This window comes from Halichondria panicea, chromosome 10 (genome assembly GCF_963675165.1).
Source record: "Halichondria panicea chromosome 10, odHalPani1.1, whole genome shotgun sequence".
Lineage (NCBI taxonomy): Eukaryota > Metazoa > Porifera > Demospongiae > Suberitida > Halichondriidae > Halichondria > Halichondria panicea.
This window is the reverse complement of record NC_087386.1, coordinates 42,512-70,040: the sequence shown is the minus strand read 5'-3', so window position 1 is coordinate 70,040 and position 27,529 is coordinate 42,512. Positions and strand designations below refer to the sequence as shown.

General features: G+C 47.6%; 6 protein-coding genes across 9 annotated transcripts; 3 read left to right on the top strand and 3 right to left on the bottom strand.

Annotated features, from left to right (window-relative positions):
* The first annotated feature begins 1,413 nt into the window (after positions 1-1,413).
* LOC135342399 (tyrosine-protein phosphatase non-receptor type 2-like) lies at positions 1,414-4,021 on the top strand. The gene is made up of 10 exons (XM_064539126.1): positions 1,414-1,575; positions 1,659-1,755; positions 1,883-1,947; positions 1,999-2,133; positions 2,195-2,326; positions 2,443-2,652; positions 2,701-2,917; positions 2,967-3,161; positions 3,227-3,641; positions 3,700-4,021. The coding sequence occupies exons 1-10, from the start codon at positions 1,516-1,518 to the stop codon at positions 3,854-3,856; spliced, it is 1,683 nt and encodes a 560-aa protein (XP_064395196.1). The 5' UTR covers positions 1,414-1,515; the 3' UTR covers positions 3,857-4,021.
* On the bottom strand, positions 3,982-4,900 carry LOC135342402 (solute carrier family 66 member 2-like). The gene is made up of 4 exons (XM_064539132.1): positions 4,669-4,900; positions 4,491-4,621; positions 4,218-4,434; positions 3,982-4,161 (listed from the first exon to the last, which is right to left on the bottom strand). The coding sequence occupies exons 1-4, from the start codon at positions 4,860-4,862 to the stop codon at positions 4,014-4,016; spliced, it is 690 nt and encodes a 229-aa protein (XP_064395202.1). The 5' UTR covers positions 4,863-4,900; the 3' UTR covers positions 3,982-4,013.
* LOC135342400 (geranylgeranyl transferase type-2 subunit alpha-like) lies at positions 4,890-11,170 on the top strand. 2 transcript variants are annotated; one of them, XM_064539127.1, is made up of 13 exons: positions 4,890-5,000; positions 5,094-5,204; positions 5,257-5,381; positions 5,435-5,622; positions 5,689-5,901; positions 5,981-6,064; positions 6,120-6,205; positions 6,251-6,407; positions 6,871-6,999; positions 10,272-10,400; positions 10,589-10,659; positions 10,712-10,904; positions 10,970-11,170. In XM_064539127.1, exons 1-13 carry the CDS (start codon positions 4,998-5,000, stop codon positions 11,125-11,127), a joined length of 1,647 nt encoding a protein of 548 aa, XP_064395197.1. In that variant the 5' UTR covers positions 4,890-4,997; the 3' UTR covers positions 11,128-11,170. The 2 variants fall into 2 exon arrangements, with proteins under 2 accessions (XP_064395197.1, XP_064395199.1); XM_064539129.1 differs by lacking the exon at positions 6,871-6,999.
* Positions 11,171-11,427: 257 nt separating this feature from the next.
* Positions 11,428-18,947, bottom strand: LOC135342398 (uncharacterized). 2 transcript variants are annotated; one of them, XM_064539125.1, is made up of 26 exons: positions 18,767-18,947; positions 18,309-18,571; positions 18,123-18,264; positions 17,997-18,058; positions 17,797-17,928; positions 17,696-17,733; positions 17,579-17,642; positions 17,305-17,523; positions 17,166-17,251; positions 17,002-17,105; positions 16,695-16,859; positions 15,127-15,323; positions 14,792-15,022; positions 14,612-14,739; positions 14,529-14,555; positions 14,313-14,462; positions 14,176-14,266; positions 14,031-14,127; positions 13,785-13,972; positions 13,257-13,532; positions 12,525-12,833; positions 12,302-12,459; positions 12,133-12,244; positions 11,997-12,089; positions 11,855-11,939; positions 11,428-11,724 (listed from the first exon to the last, which is right to left on the bottom strand). In XM_064539125.1, exons 1-26 carry the CDS (start codon positions 18,804-18,806, stop codon positions 11,576-11,578), a joined length of 3,606 nt encoding a protein of 1,201 aa, XP_064395195.1. In that variant the 5' UTR covers positions 18,807-18,947; the 3' UTR covers positions 11,428-11,575. The 2 variants fall into 2 exon arrangements, 1 of the variants encoding a protein (XP_064395195.1); XR_010396864.1 differs by lacking the exon at positions 11,428-11,724 and having other exon boundaries at positions 11,873-11,939; positions 11,997-12,070.
* Positions 18,948-19,025: 78 nt separating this feature from the next.
* On the top strand, positions 19,026-25,058 carry LOC135342397 (muscle, skeletal receptor tyrosine protein kinase-like). The gene is made up of 11 exons (XM_064539124.1): positions 19,026-19,187; positions 19,512-19,907; positions 19,977-20,396; positions 20,492-20,770; positions 20,841-20,865; positions 20,993-21,483; positions 21,542-21,817; positions 21,942-22,169; positions 22,362-22,571; positions 22,807-23,046; positions 23,601-25,058. Exons 1-11 carry the CDS (start codon positions 19,121-19,123, stop codon positions 24,902-24,904), a joined length of 3,936 nt encoding a protein of 1,311 aa, XP_064395194.1. The 5' UTR covers positions 19,026-19,120; the 3' UTR covers positions 24,905-25,058.
* LOC135342401 (unconventional prefoldin RPB5 interactor-like protein) lies at positions 25,020-27,496 on the bottom strand. Of its 2 annotated transcripts, none has more exons than XM_064539130.1 (10): positions 27,409-27,496; positions 27,322-27,361; positions 27,193-27,266; positions 26,322-26,457; positions 26,154-26,245; positions 26,047-26,107; positions 25,593-25,825; positions 25,368-25,544; positions 25,235-25,315; positions 25,020-25,190 (listed from the first exon to the last, which is right to left on the bottom strand). In XM_064539130.1, exons 1-10 carry the CDS (start codon positions 27,454-27,456, stop codon positions 25,134-25,136), a joined length of 999 nt encoding a protein of 332 aa, XP_064395200.1. In that variant the 5' UTR covers positions 27,457-27,496; the 3' UTR covers positions 25,020-25,133. The 2 variants fall into 2 exon arrangements, with proteins under 2 accessions (XP_064395200.1, XP_064395201.1); XM_064539131.1 differs by having other exon boundaries at positions 25,020-25,184.
* Positions 27,497-27,529: the final 33 nt, after the last annotated feature.

Genomic DNA, 27,529 nt, shown 5'->3' with positions numbered 1-27,529 from the left:
AATTAATGTCCGACGGGATCCACTGACTCCACCATCAGTTTCTGTAATAAAAAGTTACAACTAACATTAAATTGTTCTGACATAACAAAGATAACAAAGATACGCACAAGTTCTACCACCATATCTCATCAACTATTTATAACTAAAACAAATCAAGTGTGCGGTTAACAACATTAAAATAGGTGAATAAGCCCTCACCTCAATAGAGCCAAGGGTATGTACGTGCCTCTGATTTGGAAAAAGGCAATCCTGTCAACAATATTGAGTGGATACCTACGTAAGCATGGCTACAATACTCCTAGCCTCCTCATAGGCCTTGAGAAAAGTCATAGCCTCCTCATAGGCCTTGAGAAAAGTCATAGGCCTTGAGAAAAGTCATAGGCCTTGAAAAAAGTGCATGCAGCCTGGGAGATCGAGGCTACAATACCTCTAGGTACTAGAGAATCATAAATACTCCATAACTGCTCTGCTTCTTTGCAGAAAAATGATAACGCCACGCCCACCTTTAATGAAATTTGTAAACTCTGACCTCGGCTAACCTTCTGTCAATTTAATGGCTAGTCTCGATCTAGCCTCGTTCCCAGGCCGATTTTTTTTTAATAGAACAAAGTTGAAAATTACAATTATTATTATTATTATTATCATTGAACACACCCGGAATAGGTGTACATATTATATTACATGTATATAGTAATAGTATAGAACTATAGTGCAAGAATATTTAGTCCAACTTAAAGTCAATCACAGCAGATAGAGTTAATTATCATTGAGGTATTTTCACGCGAGTTGAAAGAAATGCGGCCAAGCCTGACATCCCGAACAAAGTCCGCACAAACCATGTCGTCACTGCTATAAACTTTAATAAAATTCCTTTTGATCAGGTTGTTAGCCCCGACTGCTGTGAATGCATGGCTAGACGCCCATGAGAAAACTGATCTAGTGAGGGTGGATTTAGATGCTAAAGCACGTGAAATGAAGTTCAAAAAAATATCTGATATTCTATTAAACAAACTCTGAACTCCAGCAACACAGTGGAGAATTCTTGTGTGACATTGACGAGGCAATCTCCAAATTTTCCTCAAAATATTGTTAAAAGCGGTTTCAAGAGCACGAATTTTCTTGTTGTCAATTCTCCACAAAACACAACCATAATTATAGTGAAAGGCAGTGGGTCACAATTAGCTTAGTTTTCACTCTCATATCACGCCCACTAAATGTATGGAGCAGGTAGTTAGCTTACTGCACATAGCGGAAGTTACTTGTGCAATCGTCATCCAACTAGGCGACCTAGCGTTCAATTGGAGACGGATCGAGGCTAGTCTCGATCTGGATCATGCTGTCAAGTTTCATTGCGCGTGACATTATTATTAATTTTGTTGGGCGGAGTCTAGAGTGGGCGGGGCTTGTGTGTCTAATTTTTCTTGCATTTCGCTTAATAATAATAATTAATATTGGCAAGAACTAGAAGACGTACGTACACACGATCGTAGGATCACAGCTACTCTAGAGCTAGAGATGGATGTAGAGTTTATACAGATCGAGGGTCAACAGGGAGGCTGGCAGCTCCTCTTCCAGGTAAGCTAGTTTCAGTACAGGCCCATGACCCCTACCATAGAGCTAGAGCTAGTCTCAGTACAGGCCCATAACACACTATACAGAAACTTCACCAAATCTCTCGAGTGAATGCTGGTCCTCAACTGGTGGCCAAGAAACCGTTGAATGTCATACGGAACAGATACCGAGACGTCCTACCCAGTAAGTCTTTTAATTAGTGTGTGTATAGTGCGTGTGTGTACAATCTATAGTGCGTGTGTGTTGCTAGTAAACACATACACTGAAATGGTTTCATTATACACAATGTTCAATAAGTGTATACCTCCAGTTGACTCGACTCGAGTGGTGTTGGATAATCCTGACAATGACTACATTAATGCCAACCATGTTCGGGTAAGCTGCTGACTCAGCATATCTCCTAGCCCACTCCTATACCTCCTACAGTTTGAAGAGGTGCAAAGAAAGTTCATTCTAACGCAAGGACCGTTAGAACATACGTGCCCTCACTTCTGGCAAATGGTTTGGGAGAATAACTCGTCAGGAATAGTCATGCTCAACAAGTGTGTGGAGCGAGGAATGGTAAGCACCCACTCCACACACACCACTCACTTCCCACACACCCACTCCACACACCCCACAGAGCAAGTGCTTTCCCTACTGGCCACACGCAGAGGACCCACCACTTGAAGCTGGAGTGTTCACTATTGAGAACCTTGGTACAGAAGAGGAGCCATCATATCAACTGTCCAACCTCAAGCTCATCAATACAGAGGTATAACCATCACCCCTCTGTGTGTGTGTGTGTGTGCGCGTCTACGCCCCTCTGTGTACACCCCCTCTGTCTGTGCGTGCGTATGTATGACCTCCTCTATGTGTGTATATGTGCAGACTGAAGAGTCTCGGGTAATCCTGCACTACCATTATACCAAGTGGCCTGATTTTGGAGTACCTCAGAATCCTGATGTGTTCCTAGAGTTCCTGTATGCTGTTCGTGGTAGTGGTGTTCTGGGAGAGAGTGTGGGACCTTGTGTTGTTCACTGTAGTGCTGGGATTGGGCGTACTGGCACCTTCTGTTTAGTGGATCTCATGTTAGCCAATGTAAGTCCTTCCTCCTCATTGTCTAGTGTTACCACCTTTCTCCTGTAGTTGGAGGGAGTAAGTGACCTCGGTGCAGTTAACACTCAGAGTGTGTTACTGGACATGCGTAAGCAGAGATTAGGGCTCATCCAAACACCAGATCAACTGAGATTCTCTTACATTGCCATTCTCCAAGGAGCCATACAAGACCTTCATCTTGAAACAAGTAGCTATGAACCAGAACTATCAGAAGAGTCAGAGGAAGACAGCCTCGATGACACTGACAGTAAGTCACACCCCTCACACATCACACACTCATACCCACCCCCTCACAGGTGATGTTGACGAGGATGAGGACGAACGTATGGAGAGAAAATATCCAGGTCTGAGTCGGCAGTATGGTAGACCTTCAGAGGAGCTCCCCCCACCACTCCCCCCTCGCCCCCCAGACACACTACCCCCTGACTACTCTGATGACAGTGATGACGCCTATGAGAGACCACCTCCACCGCCCACTACACGCCCACCAGGTACACTCCTCTCACTTGCCAATAAAATTATACTTCCTGCAATGTTAATTTTTTTACTACCCTAGGTCCCCCAACATCCCCTCCATTGGGTAATGAGCAATCAACCAAACGCAGGAAGTTAGAGGAGGGACCCCCTGCAGAGGAAGGACCCCCAGTGCCAGCACGTAGCCTCAGTCCAGCTAAAGTCGATATCTACAATTCATCTGATCCTTTTTTAGGGGTAGGAAGAGGAGGCGATTCTCCTCAAAGACCCCCCCCTCTCCCAGCGAAGCAGGCTCGAGCCACCACTACTCTGAGTGGGGGGGTACAGCCTCCACCAGTACTCACTAATAGTGGTGGGGGGGAGCAGCCGCCACCACCGACCACCGTTAGTGTGGGTGGCGGTGAGATAGAAGATGAAGAGAGAGCTCTATTGTCTGAACTGGACGAGTTAGCCCAGATGGTGTCCACACACAACGGAGAGTTGTCAGCAGGACCAGAGTGAGTGGGCAGGTGATACAACTGTATATATACTGTTATAAACTCTTATTTTTTGTAGGTTTGTCTCAGAACGTGAAATGAGACGACAGAAAACATTGGACAAAATTCATTCAATAAAGAATCAGATTGATAATGAATCTGATTGGTCTGTTCCCTGGCTGTTGGTAGGCTTCGTAGCAGTGCTTGGATACTGTGTCTATTATGTACTGCGATAAACTAACTCATAATTTATATTGTGTTGTTCTTCTCTGCACACAAGTGTTACTGTACTGAGTGTGTTGATTACTAGTCATAGCCAATCAGTTATTATATTAATAGTGTTGTTTTTAATCAACATTACTCAAAATTCAATAATTATCATTGATCAAAATGTCAATAAATGAACACTTGAACTAGTACAGCTACATCTACAATGCATTGTAAAGTTCCACACATAACAAACTGAAATGGAGATTGTCTGAGAACAAAATAGATAGTCTTGGCAGCGTCTCCAGTCAACCAGAGCAACACCATCCCCACACTAGTTAGGGTGAGATATACACAGGAGTCATATAATAGCAAGGCCTGCAGTATCACCTCATTCCCTTTGTGGACTTGTTACGGTAATTCTTATTGAACTGAGGTATCCCTAAACATGCCTCCAGTAACAGAGAGGAGAAGCCGAGAGCCTCAACATAAATGGGCACTCCATTCAACCACCAGGTCAAGGCACCACCGCACACACTCAGACACAACACAAAGACACAGTAATCAGAGAAATACGTCCACTTCCAAAACTCCTCCCACTTGAGATCTGAAAGGATAATTATAGTGAGGTGAGGTGGTATAGCATGCAGGGAGGGGGGGTACCAGTAATTCTCTTTACAACCAGAGATGACTTCTTCTTTGATACGAACGTACAGATGTGCAGCATGGCCAACATGACAAGAATCATGACAATGCTCTGCAGCAGTAGAGGCAGCTCATAGTGCTTGCCAAACCTGCAGTGCATGTGGGTGGACACAACACACACACACTTTAATAATACCAGAAGAGTATTCGGAGGATCTGAGACACGATAATCACAAAGCACACAAAAGTGGAGAAGCCATGAGCATCTTTGGAGCGGTACACAGTCAGATACTGGGGTAGATACGGTAGGATACCTCCAAACACCATAAAGAACTGCACCACCACTGTCACGGCCATTCCAAGCATCTCTCCACTCATCACTAAATCCATCGCTGTCTTGAACCACGCCCTCTAGCGCGCTCTGTCTATATATTATCTATATAGCTGGAATTGTAACCTTTGACCTCAAAGATCTGTCTGGTGGTCATAATTTAACTGTTCCTGCCTGTGAGCGTGATATTAAAGATGGTAGGTACTAGGTGTATGTACTTTAACCATATACTCAATCTATGCTTTAACTGATACCTATTCAGATCATATATCATGTACATGTACTTACAGCATGGCAGGGTCAAAGTGCGCTCCAGCGAAGAGCAAGATAGGGCAAGAAAGAAGGAAAGAGATGACAAAGCCAGTGCGTATAAAACAGTTATGGCACAAATATTCAATAAGGTAGGTGTGGTCAATATGTGGGTGTGGTCAAACACGTGTAGTTCCTTTTTAGCGAGAGTCTGGTTGCCTTGACGATGAGTGCCTATCACTAACGAGGGAAGTGCTTTGTGTTAACCCGGAGATAGCCACACTCTGGAACTATAGGAGGGAGATCTTCGTGGAGAGACAGGCCAACATGTGTGTGTGGGCGTGGTGTGGGTGTGCCCTCAGTGACCGTATTCCCTGTACAGGAGTGATGAGGAGTTTTCTCTCTTGTGTTGCAAAGAGTTGAATTTGTTGGAGAGTTGTCTCCGTGTGAACCCCAAGGCTTACTGCGTGTGGTTGTCTAGACAATGGATACTACTACACTGTCCACAAGCAGACTGGGTCAGAGAGAAGGGCTTGTGTGATAAGCTACTTAACTATGATGAGAGAAACTGTGAGCACATGCACACACAAAGCACATGCACACACAAAAACATATTTATCTTCTCCTATAATACAGTTCATTGTTGGGACCATCGACGCTTTGTGATACAGCAGTCTCATTGTGTGTCTGTCAATCAAGAGTTGTCCTTTACCTATGACAAGATAGCATCCAACTTCTCCAACTATTCAGCATGGCACTATCGTAGTCAGCTCCTACCCTTAGTCCATCCTTCTAGTGGCAGTCCCTCTGATGATGGTGGACTGGTGTCTGGTGATGCACTGGCTAAAGGTGGGACTGCTAGTGGGGGTGGGTGGGTGTGTGTGGGCGTGTGCGTGTGTGTGTGTATTGGCCCCTCCTCACTCTACAGAACATGAGCTGGCTCAGAATGCATTCTTCACTGATCCTGATGACCAGAGTGCATGGTTCTATCATCGCTGGTTATTGGGGGAGGGTAAGTCATGGCCCCCCACCCTGCTATACATATTGACCCCCCACCTTGTTTGTAGTGAGGTGTCTAGACTCTGTGGATATGGTATACCTGCAAGTATCCTCCCAACCAAAGCTGGTCATATCCTTCAACCAACCCCTCAATGTGAGAGCACCACTCACACTATCCACCTCCACACTGCCCACTCAGGTCCACCAGAGACTGTGTATCACTATGGATGGGGAGATTGTGTGTGAGATTGTGTGTGAGGGGGAATGGCCTACAACACTCTATCAGACCACACTGCCTACACTGCCAAGTACAATCAACATCTCTTTTGATCAACAGAACATCTCCCTCTCCCCCAGTAAGCTGGTGTTGTGTGTGGGTGTCCACCTCACCCCTCACTACATTGTGTGTGTGTGTCCACCTCACCCCTCACTACATTGTGTGTGTGTGTCCACCTCACCCCTCACTACATTGTGTGTGGGTGTCCACCTCACCCCTCACTACATTGTGTGTGAGTGTCCACCTCACCCCTCACTACATTGTGTGTGTGTGTGTGTGTGTGGGTGTGGGTGTTCACCTCACCCCTCACTACATTGTGTGTGTGTCCACCTCACCCCTCACTACATTGTGTGTGGGTTTCCACCTCACCCCTCACTACATTGTGTGTGAGTGTCCACCTTACCCCTCACTACATTGTGTGTGAGTGTCCACCTCACCCCTCACTACATTGTGTGTGGGTGTCCACCTCACCCCTCACTACATTGTGTGTGAGTGTCCACCTCACCCCTCACTACATTGTGTGTGTGTGTGTGTGTGTGTAGGTGAGGCTGTGTATTGGGTGCGTGGGGACGGGCTGTTACCATGGACACATACTCAAGCCACACCCTCTCTACTGGCGTCTCAACTGGAAAGTTGTCAGCAACTATTGGAAGAAGAGCCATCCAACAAATGTGAGCACTAACTAACCCCCTCATCCCCTTACTACACTCTGTGTTTGTGTGTGTGTGTGTGTGTGTACCCCCTCACCACCTCACCCCCTCACCCCTCACTACACTCTGTGTGTGTGTGTACCCCCTCACCACCTCACCCCCTCACTACACTCTGTGTGTGTGTGTGTGTACCCCCTCACCACCTCACCCCCTCACTACACTCTGTGTGTGTGTGTACCCCCTCACCACCTCACCCCCTCACTACACTCTGTGTGTGTGTGTACCCCCTCACCACCTCACCCCTCACTACACTCTGTGTGTGTGTGTGTGTGTACCCCCTCATCCCCTCACCCCTCACTACACTCTGTGTGTGTGTGTGTGTACCCCCTCACCCCCTCACTACACTCTGTGTGTGTGTGTGTGTACCCCCTCACCACCTCACCCCCTCACTACACTCTGTGTGTGTGCGTGTGTGTACCCCCTCACCACCTCACCCCCTCACTACACTCTGTGTGTGTGCGTGTGTGTACCCCCTCACCACCTCACCCCCTCACTACACTCTGTGTGTGTGTACCCTCTCATCCCCTCACCCCTCACTACACTCTGTGTGTGTGTGTACCCCCTCACCCCCTCACCCCTCACTACACTCTGTGTGTGTGTGTGTGTGTACCCCCTCACCACCTCACCCCCTCACTACACTCTGTGTGTGTGCGTGTGTGTACCCCCTCATCCCCTCACCCCTCACTACACTCTGTGTGTGTGTGTGTGTACCCCCTCACCCCCTCACTACACTGTGTGTGTGTGTGTGTGTGTGTGTGTGTGTACCCCCTCACCACCTCACCCCCTCACTACACTCTGTGTGTATGTGTGTGTGTGTACCCCCTCACCACCTCACCCCCTCACTACACTCTGTGTGTGTGTGTGTGTGTACCCCCTAATCCCCTCACCCTTCACTACACTCTGTGTGTGTGTGTGTGTGTACCCCCTCACCCCCTCACCACCTCACTACACTCTGTGTGTGTGTGTGTGTGTGTACCCCCTCACCCCCTCACTACACTCTGTGTGTGTGTGTACCCCCTCACCACCTCACCCCCTCACTACACTCTGTGTGTGTGTGTGTGTACCCCCTCACCACCTTACTACACTCTGTGTGTGTGTGTACCCCCTCACCACCTCACCACCTCACTACACTGTGTGTGTGTGTGTGTGTGTGTGTGTGTGTGTGTACCCCCTCACCCCCTCACCACCTCACTACACTGTGTGTGTGTGTGTGTGTGTGTGTACCTCCTCACCACCTCACCCCCTCACTACACTCTGTGTGTGTGTGTGTGTACCCCCTCACCCCTCACTACACTCTGTGTGTGTGTGTGTGTGTGTGTACCCCCTCACCACCTCACCCCCTCACTACACTCTGTGTGTGTGTGTGTGTGTGTGTGTGTGTGTGTACCCCCTCACCACCTCACCCCCTCACTACACTGTGTGTGTGTGTGTGTGTGTGTACCCCCTCACCACCTCACCCCTCACTACACTCTGTGTGTGTGTGTGTGTGTGTGTGTACCCCCTCACCACCTCACCCCCTCACTACACTCTGTGCGTGTGTGTGTGTGTACCCCCTCACCACCTCACCCCCTCACTACACTCTGTGTGTGTGTGTGTGTACCCCCTCACCACCTCACTCCCTCACTACACTGTGTGTGTGTGTGTGTGTGTACCCCCTCACCCCCTCACCCCTCACTACACTCTGTGTGTGTGTGTGTACCCCCTCACCACCTCACCCCCTCACTACACTCTGTGCGTGTGTGTGTGTGTGCCCCCTCACTACACTCTGTGTGTGTGTGTGTGTACCCCCTCACCACCTCACCCCCTCACTACACTCTGTGCGCGTGTGTGTGTGTACCCCCTCACCCCCTCACTACACTCTGTGTGTGTGTGTGTGTGTGTACCCCCTCACCACCTCACCCCCTCACTACACTCTGTGTGTGTGTGTGTGTGTGTGTGTGTACCCCCTCACCCCCTCACCCCCTCACTACACTCTGTGTGTGTGTGTGTGTGTACCCCCTCACCCCCTCACTCCCACACTACACTCTGTGTGTGTGTGTGTGTGTGTGTGTGTGTGTGTGTGTGTGTGTGTGTGTGTGTGTACCCCCTCACCACCTCACCCCCTCACTACACTGTGTGTGTGTGTGTGTGTGTGTACCCCCTCACCCCCTCACCCTTCACTATACTCTGTGTGTGTGCGTGTGTGTGTGTGTACCCCCTCACCCCTCACTACACTCTGTGTGTGTGTGTGCGTGTGTACCCCCTCACCCTTCACTACACTCTGTGTGTGTGTGTGTGTGTACCCCCTCACCACCTCACCCCCTCACTACACTGTGTGTGTGTGTGTGTGTGTGTGTGTGTGTGTGTACCCCCTCACCACCTCACCCCCTCACTACACTCTGTGTGTGTGTGTGTGTGTACCCCCTCACCCCCTCACTACACTGTGTGTGTGTGTGTGTGTGTGTGTACCCCCTCACCCCCTCACCACCTCACTACACTCTGTGTGTGTGCGTATGTGTGTGTGTACCCCCTCACCCCTCACCCTTCACTACACTGTGTGCGTGTGTGCGTGTGTACCCCCTCACCCCCTCACCACCTCACTACACTCTGTGTGTGTGTGTGTGTGTGTGTGTACCCCCTCACCACCTCACCACCTCACTACACTCTGTGTGTGTGTGTGTGTGTGCGTGTGTGTACCACCTCATCCCCTCACCCTTCACTACACTCTGTGTGTGTGTGTGTGTGTGTACCCCCTCACCCCCTCACCCTTCACTACACTCTGTGTGTGTGTGTGTGTGCCCCCTCACCCCCTCACTACACTCTGTGTGTGTGTGCCCCCTCACCCCCTCACCCTTCACTACACTCTGTGTGTGTGTGTGTGTGTGTGTGTGCCCCCTCACCCCCTCACCCTTCACTACACTCTGTGTGTGTGTGTGTGCGTGTGTACCCCCTCACCACCTCACTACACTCTGTGTGTGTGTGTGTGTGCCCCCTCACCCCCTCACCCCCTCACCCACCCTTCACTACACTCTGTGTGTGTGTGTACCACCTCACCCCCTCACCCTTCACTACACTCTGTGTGTGTGTGTGTGTGTGTGTGCCCCCTCACCCCCTCACTACACTCTATGTGTGTGTGTGTACTCCCTCACCCCCTCACTACACTCTGTGTGTGTGTGTGCCCCCTCACCACCTCACTACACTCTGTGTGTGTGTGTGTGTACCCCCTCACCCTTCACTACACTCTGTGTGTGTAGGGTGCTTGTTGACCACAGTGCTCCTCATGCAATCTCTGGATCCTGTCAAATATTCCCCCCTAATCCAACACATGACCTCTCGGCTGTGTCAAGTGGACCCACTCAGGAAATCCTACTACACTGACCTCAGTGAGTACACACACTGCATGTCTAAATGGGGCAGTTTTAGAAGCAACTTTGATGGTCCATAACTTGGGTTGTGAATGTCCGACTTCTGAATTGTAATTATTTAGCTGCTACATGGTGTGCTTAGATCAGTGATTAATTTCTGACTAAAATTGTCCATTTTCTGACAGCAGTGTGTATATGTCATGCAGTGAGCAGGTTCATGTTGAGACAAGCTCTGAGAGTCTCCACTCATCTCACAGCACTGGACCTTTCAGGCATGGTGAGTGGGTGTGTGTGTGTGGGTGTGTCACTAATGTACTCGTGTTCGTTAGGGGCTGACTCGGTTGGAGCACACACAGTACTTACTTCCCTATGAAAGGCTGGATCTGAGTGGCAATGCTCTGAGGTGTCTACCTCCTACCTTGATCTGTCCTGCACTTACCAGACTGATACTAGATGACAACCATCTTGTAGCCCTACCTCATATCCAGGCTCCTTTACAACACCTCTCCCTCACTAACAATTGTATCCACCTTTTTTGTGTACATAAGTATAATAGACTTGTTTCTATCCTCAACCAGACCTCCCAGATATTGCAGAGCTGGAGGCTATAAAGGAAGCATTGAAGAGTCTCCTGACACTCCAAGTGCTGTGTTTGCAGGGGAATCCCCTCTGCTCCCAGGGAAAACCCCTTCTGCAGGATATGCTCAGAGCAATAGTTCCTGGACTTGTAGAACTCACTCTTTAGTTGTGTATATAATATTATTGTGTGTGCATGTATTATGACTGTGTACAGAGGATTTCAGTTTGGTTGGCGAAAGTTGACATTCAGTCAATCATGACCACTAATTACATTAGTGAAGAAGCGTACAGTGTGTGTGGTCATGGTTGAGTGCACTAGGGCTTCTATATATATATAGTGTTGTTGAGGCCTCGTGAAGGAGGCTACCAACCAACCTGAAATCATCTGTAAAATTATTTTATTCTAGATCTGTGATTATACTTTCATAAAAAATTAATTATTGCTAATTGTTGGATTATAATTAACTTTGTTGAGTATAACAATTATACAACTTCAAAACGGTAAGTTTTGCACAAAAAATTACGTACAAAAACTACGTATACATGTATGAAAAATTCAATACTGTGAGTCATACAAAACTAAACTGTATATAAATGAGAGTTTCGAGCAATTGTTAGTCTAACAGTGTCCTCAGTTCATCCACTGCCTTCCTGAGTCGCCTTTGCTGCTCTGGAGATATGCAATGGTTCAGCCAATCAGATAGCTGCTTTAATAGTGGCTCCTGCTGCAAGGCAAAGTGCACTTGAATCACATCTTCAAAACCTGTAGAGGGCAAAGGTCGGGTGGGGACAAGGGTCAGGTGGGGGTGGGTGACTGGGAGAGTGTTGGGGGCGGGTGACTAGGAGAGTGGTGGGGGCGGGGGACTAGGAGAGTGGTGGGGGTGGGTGGTTACCTTTGGGAGGATGTCTCAACTGCTCTAGCATAGCATAACGCACTGTGTGCACACGAAGGTCAGCATTGTAGAGTCTGCTCCGATCCTACACACACACACACAGAGCTAATCAACACACACCAACCAACCAGGCAGTACTTACATGTCCCTCCTGACTGCCTCTAATAGTCTCATAGCCAGGCTCATTAAACATGGGGTCTGAGATGAGAATCATGCCTTGGATGGAGAGCAGTACCTATTGTGATGTGTGTGTGTGTGTGTGTGGGGGGGGGGGGTACCTGGAGTAGGTTAGATCTTAGGGGGTCCCACTTCTCAGAAGCATCTCCTCCATGCCATGTACCCAGAAGACTTAGACACACCTTCCCATCAGCATATAGGTTAGGGTTGAACCTAACACACAAGCAAGCACCGGGACATAATGAGAGCAGTGTCCACTAATGAGCCCACCTAATAGTACCCCCTCCAGTGGTAGTGAGGAAGACCAGAGGAGGGTGTGTGGGGTAAGAGCTGGGGTAGAGGATATCAAACACAAAGCAACCTCGACTGTATGGAGTGTCTGTAGGGCCAGTAATAAGCACACGCACTAGGTCCATACGATCTTCATCCTGTGTGTGTGGGTGTGGGTGAGTGGGGTGTGGGGACATGACAAGTCTAACAACATACCACTCACTTGTCTAACAAATATTGCTGAGTCAGGATGAAGTGGGAGGGACTCTTGTAGTTGTTTCATATCACGGAGTATAGCTCTGACCTTTGGTGACCTCGGGTCAAGCGTCGGCGGCAGTTTATCAGCTAGTAGATGAGAGTCGACCAGCTCGGCACTTTCATACTTGACCTCTTCCAATGCACTCACGTACAGTTCACACAAACCATTCGAGTCAATTATTGATGAGTCAGCAATATTCTGCCAGTCATGATTGGAAGGGGCAGCCCCGTCAATGAAAGAGGCTGATTCCACAGAAGACTGAAGGGACTCCACCTACGCGCGTGTGTGTGGGGGGGTGGTGTAATTAAGGGTTAGGGTTAGTTCGTGGTAGGCTGAGTTGACCCAGCTTTAAGGCCACGCATACCTCCATCAGACAGCACAAGTTACAGGAACAACCAGTTACAGGCCCTCAAAGATAGCTGCCAAAACAGCTGAATTCTAGAAAATAACACAAAGCTAACCCCCCTCCCATTTAATCAATGGTTTGGGGAATCTCTCAGCTAGCATAACTTAGGATCCAACTTCCAACAATTATTTTTATGATTTTCTGACAATTAGAAGGAGACCTTTCAAATGGTGTAGTAAATGGTGTCATAATTAAATTTATATATTCAGGAAATAAATAATATTGGATCAATGGTACTAAAGTTATGGCTGTTGAAAGATTTTCAACTCCCCGGTATGACCAGGCTATACCTGCTGAGATAGTTGAGCCATTTCTGTGGATAAGGCCACTTGCTCAGTGGAGAGAATAACGACACACTTGCTCATGGTAGAAGCACTGTACTCCGGATACTCTACTATGCTCTGTAGGAAGAGTGAACTCCGACCCCTTGCAATCTGCCAGCCTCGTACTAGGACAGAGGATAGTTGACACACAAGAGCCTTGGGTTTGAATGAGTAGCTCTCCATGTCCGCCACTTTGAGCTCTGAGGATGCTGGTCCACACAATGTCTCCAGTAGCCCCAACACCTACACAAGAGGGTGCACACGTGAACTCACAGTGTGGGCAGTATACACACATCACACAATGACTCACTGTGTGGGCGGTATACACACCTCACACAATGAATCACAGTGTGGGCGGTATACACACCTCACACAATGACTCACTGTGTGGGCGGTATACACACATCACACAATGAATCACAGTGTGGGCGGTATACACACCTCACACAATGACTCACTGTGTGAGCGGTATACACACCCCTCACATTGACTTACTGTGTGGGCGGTCCTTCTGACCAGCTGGGGGTCTAACAAACACTCTACCACAACATCACTGAGTGTCATTAGAGCCAGGAGGTCTAGTTGAAGACTAGCTTGTGTCATGAATCCTTTCGCTGCACGTTGCTCTCCTGTTAAGAAAACTTCTTTCTCACGGCGTTCCCTCTCAGACAAAGCACTCCATCCTATCAGTGAGTGGGCGTGTGTGTGCGTGTGTGTGTGTGCGCGCGTGTGTGGGCTTACCTTCTTTGGCAGCCTCACACCCATGCACATTGCTCAGACGGGAGAGAGCGTCACTAAGCTGATACAAGAGTGTGTCTAACACTGCACCAAGAAATGCCTGTAAGAGCTTGGGTCAAGGTTTAGTCACACACAAAGGTCACAGTACCGTAAACTTCTTGGAAGAGCATTGTGTTAGAATGGAAGCACGAGCATCATCACGTGCCCAGAGTCTTAGTAGCAGCTGAGCCACCTCGTACCTGATAGGGGTGTGGTTAATGGGTGTGGTTAACAGAGGAGGGGTACCTAGTGGCAAACTTGTCAAAGCTCTCCTTGTCCACATCTAGTCCTTCCACAACACTGACTGCAGCGTAGGTGTGGAGGAGAGCGGGGCCTAACTTGTCTCTCACTGATGGACTAGCTTGCACCAGTACAGACAATTCAGCAAGGATACCACTAGTGGGTGTGTGGGTGGAGTGGGTGTTGGCTGAGTGTGTGTGTGTGAGGTGTGTGTGTACTTACCCCCAACCTTCAGAGCCTAGCAGTCTCCTACAGAGGAAGGGTACAGTATAATATGGGATACAGAGTATGCTTGTGGTGCTTACTGTGGTGCCCTCCTATCACTGTTGAGACAGGCTAAAAGTACTCCCACTAGTCTACTCTGAGCCAATGGACTAGGTAGGAGGTCAGGGCGCTCCAATAGACACACACAACAGTCTATAAATGGTGTCAACTATAAGGCAGAGAGAGAGAGAGTGAGTGGTTAGTATCAGGGACACACTCACTGGCAGTCCCTGCAACAAGGTGGGTCTACTGAGCACAATGAACTGGAGCCACAGAGCCATGTCCTTGACTGCATGCTCTGGTAGAGTGGACAATATGCTCTTCTGGTCATTCTCTATACAATGGTCCTCTAGTAGCTTAGTAAGCCACACTGCCTGGGTGATGTAGAACTCTGAGCAATACTGTACAAGCAGAGGGTCCAGCAAGCAGCAGGTCCCAGCCAGCATGTGCAACTGTGTGTGGGGGTGGGAGTCAGTGTGTGTGTGTGTGTGTGTGTGTGTGTGTGTGTGTGTGTGTGTGTGTGTGTGTGTGGTGTGGAGTGGGTGGGTCTACTCACTGAGTTGAGCTGCTTGAGATGGGGAGAGGACATGTTAGTAGCCAGCAATTGTTTGGCAAGTTGAGAGGAAGTTTGAGTGAACTGGTTGACTGCAGGTAATAGTCCAACATGTAGAGCCCTTTGTGTCAGGAAAAATAACTCAGTTACAAACTTGAAGCCACCTCCTGACAAATATCCCTCCACATAATGGCCTCCCTCTGTGTGTGTGTGTGTGTGTGTGTGTGTGTGTGTGTGCCGTGTGGACAGGATACATAATGAGATCACTCAAATAGGAGCAATAAAGAAGCTCTATACATGTGTGTGTTAGTGGAGAGATTGTATTACCACACACACACACCACAACATGCAAGCTGGTTATGGTGTATCATTAGTCTGCCCACAACATTGCTTTCCCAACCAATAAAGAGCTACTAGTGTTTCAGATAATGTACATGTACACAGGATTTCAGGTTGGTTGGCAGTTCAACCATGACCACACACTGTATATTCTCCCTACTAGTGGCCGGTCATGGTTGACTGAATTTCAACTTTAAATTCTGCCAAATTAAAATTAGTGTATGAACACACTGGGTTGTGTCTATTTTAGTAATGTAATTAGTGGTCATGGTTGACTGCACAGCTTAGACACACAGTGGCTAAAAGGCTGCATGGTTGAGTGGTCATAGATTACAGAATAACTATGGAATATAATTACCGTATTTATTAGTACTTGATTAAACGCCTGGGCGTTTAAAAGTCTGTAAAGGGGGCGTTTAAACGAGATTGGCGCTTATTCGAAATGGGCGTTTATTGGTCATGTCTACTCCAAACTCTTGCTCATCAGCAGTTATTATGCTCTTTTTCGCTGCTGCCACAGCTCTCAGCTTAAATCTTAAGTCATAGAAGTGGTGTTTCTCCCTCTGTGTTGGTATCTCTCTCTCTCTCTGTCACCATAAAAAGTATCTATAGTCTATGCTGCCACGCTTGCAACTGGTTCCACGTGCTAGTTCAGCTCCACCCACAGTGCCACGCCCATACATGGGCGATTATTTAAGATGGGCATTTATCAGAGCTTTTACCATGGGCGATCAAGGAGGGCGTTTAATCAAGTAAATACGGTATGTGAACATAATTATTGCGTTGTGGATTGCAGCACAGACTGAGCCACTATTAGATACTGTATGGTGATTTTTGTGGGGTAAAAAATTCGTCCAACTCGAAAACGGTGGTTTTCGTGAGTGAAAAGTTCATTTCCTGCACTGCGTTCGTACGTTCCGGTAAGCCACGCCTACGTTAAATTTCGTGGAGGTCAGTTGCCCACAAAAATAACCCGCTATACGGTAGTTAAGTCTTAGTCATCACATATATACATACACATACGTAAGACTTTGCAAAAGAAAGTTGCCATGCATGTACATTGTATATCATCATTCTGGCCTACGTAAGCTTGCTCTTTTATTTATAATTTAGGGTCAAACTGAAATATTGAAAAGCCCCTAGTTTAGGCTTAGAAATTATTATCTGTTTTGCGGCACTGCAATCCACTGTAGCATACCGACCAGACATGTCCCAGCATGCATTAGTCTCACCAATATGTCCCCCTGCCAAGCAAGGCTCTTGACTGAGCTGCAGTCTGCACAACGGAGAGCTGGGATAAGAGGAGTGGATGAGGGACAACTTGGATCCAGAGCTACTGCTACTGAAAAATGGTCGACACAACTCCAGCAACACGGAGCAAAAGTTCACCATCCAACCTGCAGTGTGTCATGCAGTGTCATCATGACACCACTATATACATGTAGTGTGCCATGCAGTGTCATCATGACACCACTATATACATGTAGTGTGTCATGCAGTGTCATCATGACACCACTATATACATGTAGTGTGTCTTACCATCAGAGCAGGCACCTTGGATCCCACCACCCTGTTGACCTCTGAACCTTGGACCCACCCTAGGAATGTTGAGATGTACAACTGCCGCCAGCCACCCAAGCACTCTATAAGGGTGGTGTGTGAGGTGTGTGAGGGTGGTGTGTGAGGTGTGAGGGTGATCTTACATATTCTTGTGAGGTGATTTGAGCATCTTAAGGAGAGCAGATTGGATGGTTGTGTGTATTCTATGCAGAGCATCTTGTAGCTGGCTCTATATAGTAGGAAGAGGGTTAATGTGCGCTAGGGGCCAGGGTTCATACTTACATGACAGGAAATGATGTCACCAGTATTGACGGTGGGATAGTTACGTAGTTCCAGGAAGCAACTATATTTCTTATCCACTAGTAACTGTGTGTGTAGCTTATCTATCACCATGGTTACACCGAGGAGATCACCAAACAAAGAACTGCTCTCAAACTCTGCCCCTGATTTGAATTGAATCTCATCCAACAACTCCCCAGCCAACAATTCCGCCACTAGCGGCTGTGTGGGCGTGTGTGTGTGTGTGTGTGGTGTGTGTGGTGTGGTGTGGGCGTACCTCTGAGAAGAGACGATCGAGGCCACTCAGGGTTCGTGATTCCTTCACAAGGAGTTCGTCCAATCTAAGAGGTGAAAGGTCTCACTGCTGTGTGTGTATGTGTGTGTGTGTGCTTACCTAGTGACTTGTCTGAGTAACTGTCCGCCACCTTTGACCTATAGAGAGAGCACTGATAATGACATTAGAGGCAAGTGGCTTCATGGTTAGGAAGGACTGACCAGTTGTACTAGAGCATGTCTGTTGTGTCCAGCCTGTGCATGTACTGCAATAGTGTGTAGCATGCTTGGTGTCACCTCCAGTCCACCCTCCGACCAACCAGAGAGCAGCTCTAGGAAGCCACTCAACACCCTCTGTACAGGGAGGACACAAGAGGCAGGGTGTACACGCACGCACGCACACACACACACACGAGACTCACATTGACAGTTCTCCCTCCATACAAACCAGACCAGAGATCATTAGAGCCAGGAGAGGACGAAGCTACAGAGGTCATGAACCCGTCACATGAAGGTCATGAACCTATCACATGAGTGTAGTAAAATACCTTGCACTAGTTGCTGTAGTGTCAGCAGTGCAGTAGTATCCATGGCAACAGCGGAGATGTCCCTCCATACCTCATTATCCCATGATGGCCTAGGATGACTGGAAGCACGAGAATAGCAACCAACTGCATACTCGAGCACATCCTGAGCCAGAAATATCCAAAACTGTTACACATAAATAGACTTACAATCTCAGCAGCTGCACAAGACGATAAAAGCTCTTGAAATGTTTGTCTTGTCCCCTCCCCTTTGTTGAGTGGTAGTTGGTGGGAACTGAGCGCCATCTCCCTCCGTGCTCCCGGGGTGTGAGGTGAGGGGGCGGACACTAGCTCCCTCCGTCCTCCCGAGGCATTTGTTGTGTGAGGTGAGGGGGCGGACAAGTGTATGTGTGTGTCCAGGATAAAGCCGAGAACCTCCACACATGTCACGTCACTGGAGACATGAGGACCACCTGCGCATGTACACAGGACTCTAATAATATTAGGTGGTCAATAGATGTGTTGTGTGGAGGCTAATTACGTGTCTGAGGCTTTCTTTATACCCAAACCCATTAGACACTTAGACAGCATCACACACACCAGAATGGTGTGACCATAATTAGGGCTCATGATGATATATAGCACATAATACGAGAGCTAGCTCATACTGTATGGCTTGGCTTGCTTTCTCTTGGGGTCAGAAGACATCAATCCAGAGGACGGCTAAAGTGTAGTGTTAGATCAGAGGCTACAATGTTTATAGGGGCTATAGAGATAATGAGGGTCTTGTGTACGTGTACATGTGTACACTGTACTTTGTACAGTACATGCATGCAGTACAGTCAGAGCAGTACAGTAGAGTACAGCTTTTAATATTTCTTTATGTGGCCAGGAGCTTGTTTTTCGTATAATTAGATGCTGCGGTCTGCACATTTTCCTATATAGACACCTCAGCTCAGGCTTTCTCTGTATTGACTGACTCACTGGCTGACTGTGCTAGCCAACCAGAGAGACTGTACGGGATGATGATGATAAGAGCTGGTTTACTAGTCCTGCTGCTGGTGGGAGCCTCCCTCGCAAGTGATTTCGGTGAGGCTGCAATAATGAATATATACAGTATGTCAGTTGAGCCATGTACAGCTAGCTCATATAATTATGTCTCTGCTTGCATGTACTGACGTGACATGATCCCTCCACTGAACATTCTACAATCAGACCAGCCTAAGCTGAACACACAGTAATAATCTGATCTAGTGATCCATCCCTAACAAGTTTAATAGTGGTTGAGTGCTAAGTTGCTACTATTACCACTTTCCCTTGTGTGTTAGCAGAGCAGTAATTATCATCTGTTAGCACCCCCTCTGTGCTAACCACCACCTCTCTTCCTCCCCCCTGGCCCCTCTCTCCCTATAGCTGGCACTAAGAATATCCAAACTGATGACGCTGATATCGGTCCCACCTCCTGCCACATACCCTGCAGAGTCAAGTACAATGGTACAAAGAATTTCGTTTTTAAGGAATATAAGTTCGCAGTGAGCTGGACTTTCAGGCCGCGCTCTGGGAAAGAATATCATTCAGTGACGGACACACACTATTGGATCAATGAGTATGGTCTAGCATTAAGTGTGGCAGACCCACAGTGCCGCAGGATATTGGGCCAGCCTAACTCTACTGGTTCACTACAACTAGACTGCGGCCTAACCATTGCATCATGCAGTGATAGGAAATATGAGGCCTTCAGAGGATTTTATATTTGCAAAGTGCAGCACAGATTTACTGAAGCAAGATTTGATGTCTACTCAGAACTACGTAAGTCACCGTTTTGTATGTGTGCTTATGTGCTTATGTGCTTATGTGCTTATATGTGTGTGTATGCAGAGCACCAGATCAGAGGAGTAGTCACAGACAATGAACCTAGCTGCTATCATCCTGATGCTGTCAACATGAGTGCTGCAGTGAGCACTATCAACTCTACCCAGATGGTCACTGTACAATGGGACTCTACTATTCGTCCTACCCACATGGAATATTGTCATGGCTCTCGCAGATACTCTGTGTATGTGCTCATGTTTGAACCAGAAGATCTTGATGATTATATGGACAATGGTCCCGTGTTACCAGCCCCAGAAATATTCTACATCAACACGAGCCAAGCACGGGACACACACTACACACACACTCCTCCAGTCAGTAGGGACAAATACTACATTTTCCAGATACGGAACAGGTATAAAGATACCACAGGAATGTACCTCTACAATCAGTTCCCTTCTCCCATCTTCTACTTTGGGGAACAAAGTAAGTTGTCTGTATGTATATAGTAAGCCCCCTACCCCCTGCATTGACTATATCCTACCCCCTGCATTGCCTATCTCTGCATTGACTGCACACAGGATCGCCCTATTTCCTGGAGAGTGATGACATCACACTGACAGTGAGTGTAGGGGACACTGTCACTATCCAGTGTCCAGCTGGAGGTGCCCCGCCCCCTCATGTCCTCCTCATACGTAATGGTCGTAAGTTGGGTACACTCACAGGAACTGGATATCAGATAATAGTCTCATTGTCTGATGTTGGGGACTATTACTGCTCTGCCTCTAGTATTCACGTGAACCCTCCATACCTCAAGAGACGTCTGACTGTCAACAAGAAGGTCACCATCAAGAGAGCAGGTAAGTCACTACCTAACCCACTGTGTGTGTGTGTGTGTGATGACCATGTTTATCCCTCCATATCATGCAGTGTCAGTGAACATTACCCACCAACAGTGAGTTGTGGGAAGCCAGTTATTGAGTAGCAGTACAAGTGTAGAGGGTAATGGATAGCATCTGTCATCCACCACAGTCTACCACACAGTGGTTGCATTAATTAATTTACCGTGCACTTTCCTGCAGTCCTTGTCAACCTTACAACGGTGGGATATGTCGTAACTTTATCCACGAAGACACAAACGTCCTGGTCAATAGCGGAGCAGAGTTGTTGGAAAGCACCATAAGTGAACAGATTGGGTTGATAGGTACCTACACGGCCAGTCACCATGGTAACCTGGCCTCCACACGCTATATGACTGCCGGTATCACTGAAAAGACTATTGATCAATGTTATGACTTTATTCGAGGCATTGCCTGCAGTAGTGTATACCCTTATTGTGATGCCAGCTCTACCACCAGTCATCCTGTACCACGACCTCTCTGCAAGCACACTTGTAACATTCTCAGAGCTGAAGGATTCTGTGGCTTCTTCCTGGATCCATCCTTCCTTGAGGAGTATCGTTATCAGCTCTTCCCACTGCGTTATGCTCTGTTTGCCAGCTGTGATAATCGCACTACCCCTGGAGGAGAGAGCCCGGAGTGTATCTATGTGTCCTTAGACAGCCCTGCAGTAGGTAAGGAAGCATGCAGTCATATAGCATGCATTATAGGCTAACTATGTGTTATATACAGATAGCCCTGGTGAGGGTGTAGTGGAACAAGTGGAGTGTGTTAAAGGCAATGGTAGAAGTTACGCTGGTCACCTCTCACGCACTGCCAGTGGGTTACCTTGTCAGTCCTGGTACTCACAGTCACCCAACGCCCACTCTATTGTCCCTGCTCACTTCCAACTGGAGCTATATGGAGCTAGCTTCTCTTGTCGTAACCCAGGTGGCATAGGAGAGCGACCGTGGTGCTACATAGCTAGAGGCAGTGGTCGGTGGGAGTACTGCAATCCTCCACAATGTCGTGAGTGTATGTAGTTCAGTGTTGGATGGTTTATGTGTTAATTGGTGTTAGTGTGTACTGGCGCATAGTTAGTGTCTTTGTGTGCAGTGTTAACATTGTTAATTGGTGCTACTGGTTATTGCAGATACTTGTGAGATGTATGGTGGTCAGTTCTGCTCCTCGCTGTCCGGCTACAGAGAGAGAAGTGTGCACGTGAATCGTGAGGGTTGGAGCAGTGTGTCACTGGGTGATATAGAGGGGAGCATGGTGGGCCTGTATCACAGTCTAGAGGGGGATAAACTGAGCCCTGCCTGTCAGAATGCTCTCACTCTCCTTATATGTCATGGATCACTGCCCTTCTGCAAGGATGGAGGTCTGTTGATATTCAATTACTTGTGGTTAGCTATTGTAAGTCTTTGTGGTTAGAGCCCATAGAGAGGTCCTCTGAGCTCATGGCTGCTTCCCACCCCCCAGCTCACACCAGTCTCTCCTAGTCCCCTACCACACTGTACTCCCCCATGCAGTCTCTCCTAGTCCCCTACCACACTGTACTCCCCCCATGCAGTCTCTCCTAGTCCTCTGTCTTCTTGTGTAGACCATTGCACACTGAGAGATGAGATGAGGCTAGTTTGTCCTGTCAAGGTTCTCTCTGAGCTGACATCACGTTGGAGCTCTACTCATCGTGTTAATCAACTACTAGGCCCTGATTGCAGTCTCTCATCTAGTGAGCAGTGTATGCCCTCTCCCACCATCATCACCACTCAAGCTGTCAGCAGTGAGTCCAGAGTGCCTGCACATTCTTGTTGGTGATTTAGTGTATTAGTGGTGGTGTTGGTGATGTGGTGTGGTGGCTCATCAATAGCACTCAAGTGATTCCCTCCACCACAAACCTTATCAATGCTGACCACACAACATATGCCACCACCAGCCAGTCAGTCTAGGCCGCAACTTTAGCTGACTTCTTTCTACAGAAGTGACTTGCCATCATTCATTCCATTCTCCCCTTGCAGGTTGCTACAACAGCAGTGACTATGGCCAGAGCTATAGTGGCCCACACTCACGCACAGTGTCTAACCTGCCTTGTATGGACTGGAGCGAGACTAACACTAGTTTCACTGCCACACTCTACCCAGAGCTAGTGGGAGCTGGTAGCACATGCAGGAATCCAGGACAGTGGGCCAAAGCTCCGTGGTGTTTCAACAACCAGGGCCTCGTTGAGCTATGTCTCGTTGAATCATGCTCCATTGTTGGTGAGGGTACATATGTGCATGCATAGCATCTAACACACGTGTATAAAGCTTCAAACAAGACTGCATGAGCCCCTGCATTTAGAGTAACTAGATTCGGCTCTGTGGTCCAAAGTCAAGGATTTTCTGATTTTCTGAAAGCTTACTACTAGAAGGAGCTTTTTTAGATGGTATGCTCAAATCCCAAATTTGAAACGGGTCATAATTTCTTATTTTTGGTAAAAGACCCATGGTGTATGGTATATTATGTCAAAAACAGACCAAAAATTGACATTTAATTTCAAGGAGCCATTTTAAGCTTTCAGAAAATCATGTACCAAAGTACCGTATAAAGAGTAATTTTCGTGGGACAAAAATCACAAAATATTCGGTCTGACCACAAATATTTTACCCACGAATGAAGCAACCTTGCCTACCTTTACCTGCAGTGCAAGCAGCAACCACGAAAATAATATCCACGAAATGACTAAATACTGCTCAACCACGAATATTTTGTCCCCCGAAAATTACCCACTATACGGTATTATACCTCACTCATTGCCATCTCTCCCCTGCAGGTATTGAGACCAAGGACCCCTCATCATCCAATCCTGCTAGTGCTGTGGCTCCAGTAGTGTTAGGGATTTGTGTAGTCATTGCTATCTGTGTTACTGTTAGTGGTGTCGTTGGGTTTGTGGTGTACAAGCACAAGAAACAAACCACTGCCAGTTCACCTCAGCTGCATGTCATTGGCAACGATTCTGTCAAGAATGTCAAGTTCAGAGACAATAATCAATATCCACGTATTCAACTGCTCCCTCCTAAAGTGGCCACTGCAATCGCTTCATTCAAACAAGTCCCCAAAGCCAACATAGAGTATGTCAAGCAACTAGGACAAGGTTTCTTTGGCATGGTGTTCAAGGGCAAGCTACGAGGCATGGAAGGCAGCTCAGAGCCTGACACACACGTGGCTGTCAAGACACTCAAGGAAGATACTAACGATGGAATAGAAGCTTTCGTGAATGAAGCTAAGCTTATGTTTGGATTTGACCACGAGAACATAGTCAAGATCCTAGCTGTAAGCATGACGCAGGCCCCCTACTATCTGGTGTTTGAGTATATGGATAAAGGTGACCTTGCTAAGTTCCTGAGGGAGAATGCTAGTAGTCTACAACGTCGCTACATGAACCCTCTGGACCGCCCACGCTCTCGTACTGAGTCTACACTGTCTGATGATCCTGCCTCACTCAATCAAGAACAACTCACCGATATCTGCAAGCAAATAGTTCAAGGAATGGAATACCTCTCAGTAATGAACTATGTGCATCGTGATCTGGCATGTCGTAATTGCCTGGTGTCATCTCTCCCTGATGATGATTGCAGTGCTACACCATCCAGAGTTCTAGTCAAGATAGGAGACTTTGGACTCAGCCACAACCTCTACAGCAAGGACTACTATCGCGTGAGGGGGCAAGCTGTGCTACCTATTCGCTGGATGTCTCCTGAGGCTATCATATATGGCAAGTTCTCTACTGCCGGTGACGTGTGGTCCTTTGGAGTGGTCATGTGGGAAGTGTTCACACTTGGAATGCAGCCTTATTATGGCACCTCTAATGAAGAGGTCATGGAGAGGGTGCGTCACGGCAAGGTGTTACAGAAACCATCAGATTGCTCTGGTCGTATCTACGCTATCATGAACGAGTGTTGGGCACAAGACGACCAATCACGGCCAACCTTTAAAGAGCTAAGTCAATGCCTCGAGGAATGCCGAGTCAGCACTTCTAGCGAATACGATGCACAAAGTGTGTATTCTGACATATCCAGCGATGCTTTCCTTGAGGAGAACTCTGACCCCGAGACAGAAATGACAAAAGACGACTAGATGTACGCGTCTAGTCAACTGTCAGCTCAAAAAACTGAACATTTTTCCCTACATGTATAGTATTTTGCTCATAATAATACATTAAATTATTATAATTAGCGTCATAATTTTGCCATTTCATATCACACAAGCTGAATTGTTATATATAATTATAGGTACCTTGAATATAATGACAGGTGGTGTATAATTAATGATTGCACGTCAACAAACATGTGATCACAGGATTCAGCTAATCAGTTTTAGTTCTGTTTGACTTGAAACGTGAGCTTCTCTTGTTTCCCTGCAACTACGAATGTCATGAGCACATACACATTAGCTAGAGCAGCTTACCTTGTCCGCAATTGGTGTGGTTTTGTCAGTAGTGGGTGTGGTCTGGGGCGATATCCTCTCTATCACTTGACCAGTAAATGGCTGCACACACAAACAAGAACAGTGACAATAGTCATACACACAGCGTCCTCACCCGGACTGCCCTGGGTCTACCCGGTGGAGGGGGCGTGGCTTGTGTGACAGGGGGTGTGGAGTACTCAGTGGGACCCCATCTGACACTCTTGGCTGCCATGCCAACAGAATCAACAACATCATGTCGAGTGAGACGAGGGAATATGTCTCCTGGACTAGAGTACAAAGGTCGTCCTCCCTGTAGTACAGGGATTAAAATTATATTATAGACTTAATATTTCCTCACCTCGCTGCTCCCTTCACTCGTGTTGTCGTTACTTGCCTCCCCATGAGTCACAGTTATCCGTAGAGGCTGGTTGGTTGCCGTGGTTACACTTTCACTAACGCTCTGAACGTTAACGTTTAGTTTCTCCATTGTAGATGATACAGCCTCTAGTGTGTCCCTCGGGCCTTTTCTTAAGGGAGGGAACACTCTCCTTGGAGGAGGTACATTGCCTTTAGGCACCCAAGCTTTGCGTTCTGCAAGACGAGTACAATACAATTACATCAGCGCACTAATCAACAATTTTAAAATTACATAATTTGAGCGTTCAAAGTTAAACATCAAAACAGGCCTATTTCTGAGAAATCTCTAGTCTATAAATAATAGCCCAACAAATAGAACATCAAAGGGCAAAATGTATTCTTCAATTATCCTAGCTCTATTTATGAGCGATGTGTATTGAAGGCTAATGAATAACCTTTTCCCTTCCCTGGTGATGACTGAGGGGGAACACACTTCTCCTTGATCTCCACAGTGTCCTGTATGTATTACAGTGAGTAGTGTACTGACAATATGACCTCTGACCCCTACTGCTGACTGGAACTCTTCTGTGAACAACTGCCTCTTCTCTAGATCATTCAAACACTCTTGTTCCTGTGACAGCATCTCACACACATCTGTACAAAGGTCAATAGGATCCATATACATACCCACCCAGAGGTCAATAGGGTCATTATCCCCACACTGACTCACATTTCTTCCTCCGCTCAACTATCTCGAGGGCATGTTTAGTGGTGGTCTTGATAAACCAGTTATCCCCTAGCAACACAGTCACCTCGTTGCTATGGTAAAGCTGACCACGAGCAAATGCAAACCTTCCAAAAGGCACCTGCACAAAACACACAACATACACACATCACACCCACACTACTGGTGGCTCCACACCCACACACACTACACTACTGGTGGCTCCACACCCACACACACTACACTACTGGTGGCTCCACACCCACACACACTACACTACTGGTGGCTCCACACCCACACACACTACACTACTGATGGCTCCACACCCACACATACTACACTACTGATGGCTCCACACCCACACACACTACACTACTGATGGCTCCACACCCACACACACTACACTACTGGTGGCTCCACACACACACACACACACTACACTACTGATGGCTCCACACCCACACACACTACACTACTGGTGGCTCCACACCCACACACTACACTACTGGTGGCTCCACACCCACACACGCTACACTACTGGTGGCTCCACACCCACACACACTACACTACTGGTGGTTCCACACCCACACACACTACACTACTGATGGCTCCACACCCACACACACTACACTACTGATGGCTCCACACCCACACACACTACACTACTGGTGGCTCCACACCCACACACTACACTACTGGTGGCTCCACACCCACACACGCTACACTACTGGTGGTTCCACACCCACACATACTACACTACTGATGGCTCCACACCCACACACACTACACTACTGGTGGCTCCACACCCACACACACTACACTACTGGTGGCTCCACACCCACACACACACAAGGCACTGCTCTATTGGTAAACCTACCATAACGTCATGAGTTAGCTGATTGGGTAGTGTGCTCAGTCTAGTTTGTAGTGCCTCATAGTCAGCCTTAAACTGTTCCCTATACACCAACAAAATAGGACGCATTAAAATGTCATTCATTAATTATAGCTTGCCATTTCTGTATCTTGTCATTGCTCTCCTCGGTGGCCTACAGCGGATGAGGTTCATAGCTACTATACTATACACATAGCTCACCTTGCTGTGCTCTTGTTGTAACCTGGAGAAATCGATGGCCTCCTGCATTTCTTCTGTGTACGTCCACGTGGGTAGTGTGCATCTATTAGAAAGTACAAATAAGAGGTCATAGGTCAACTGG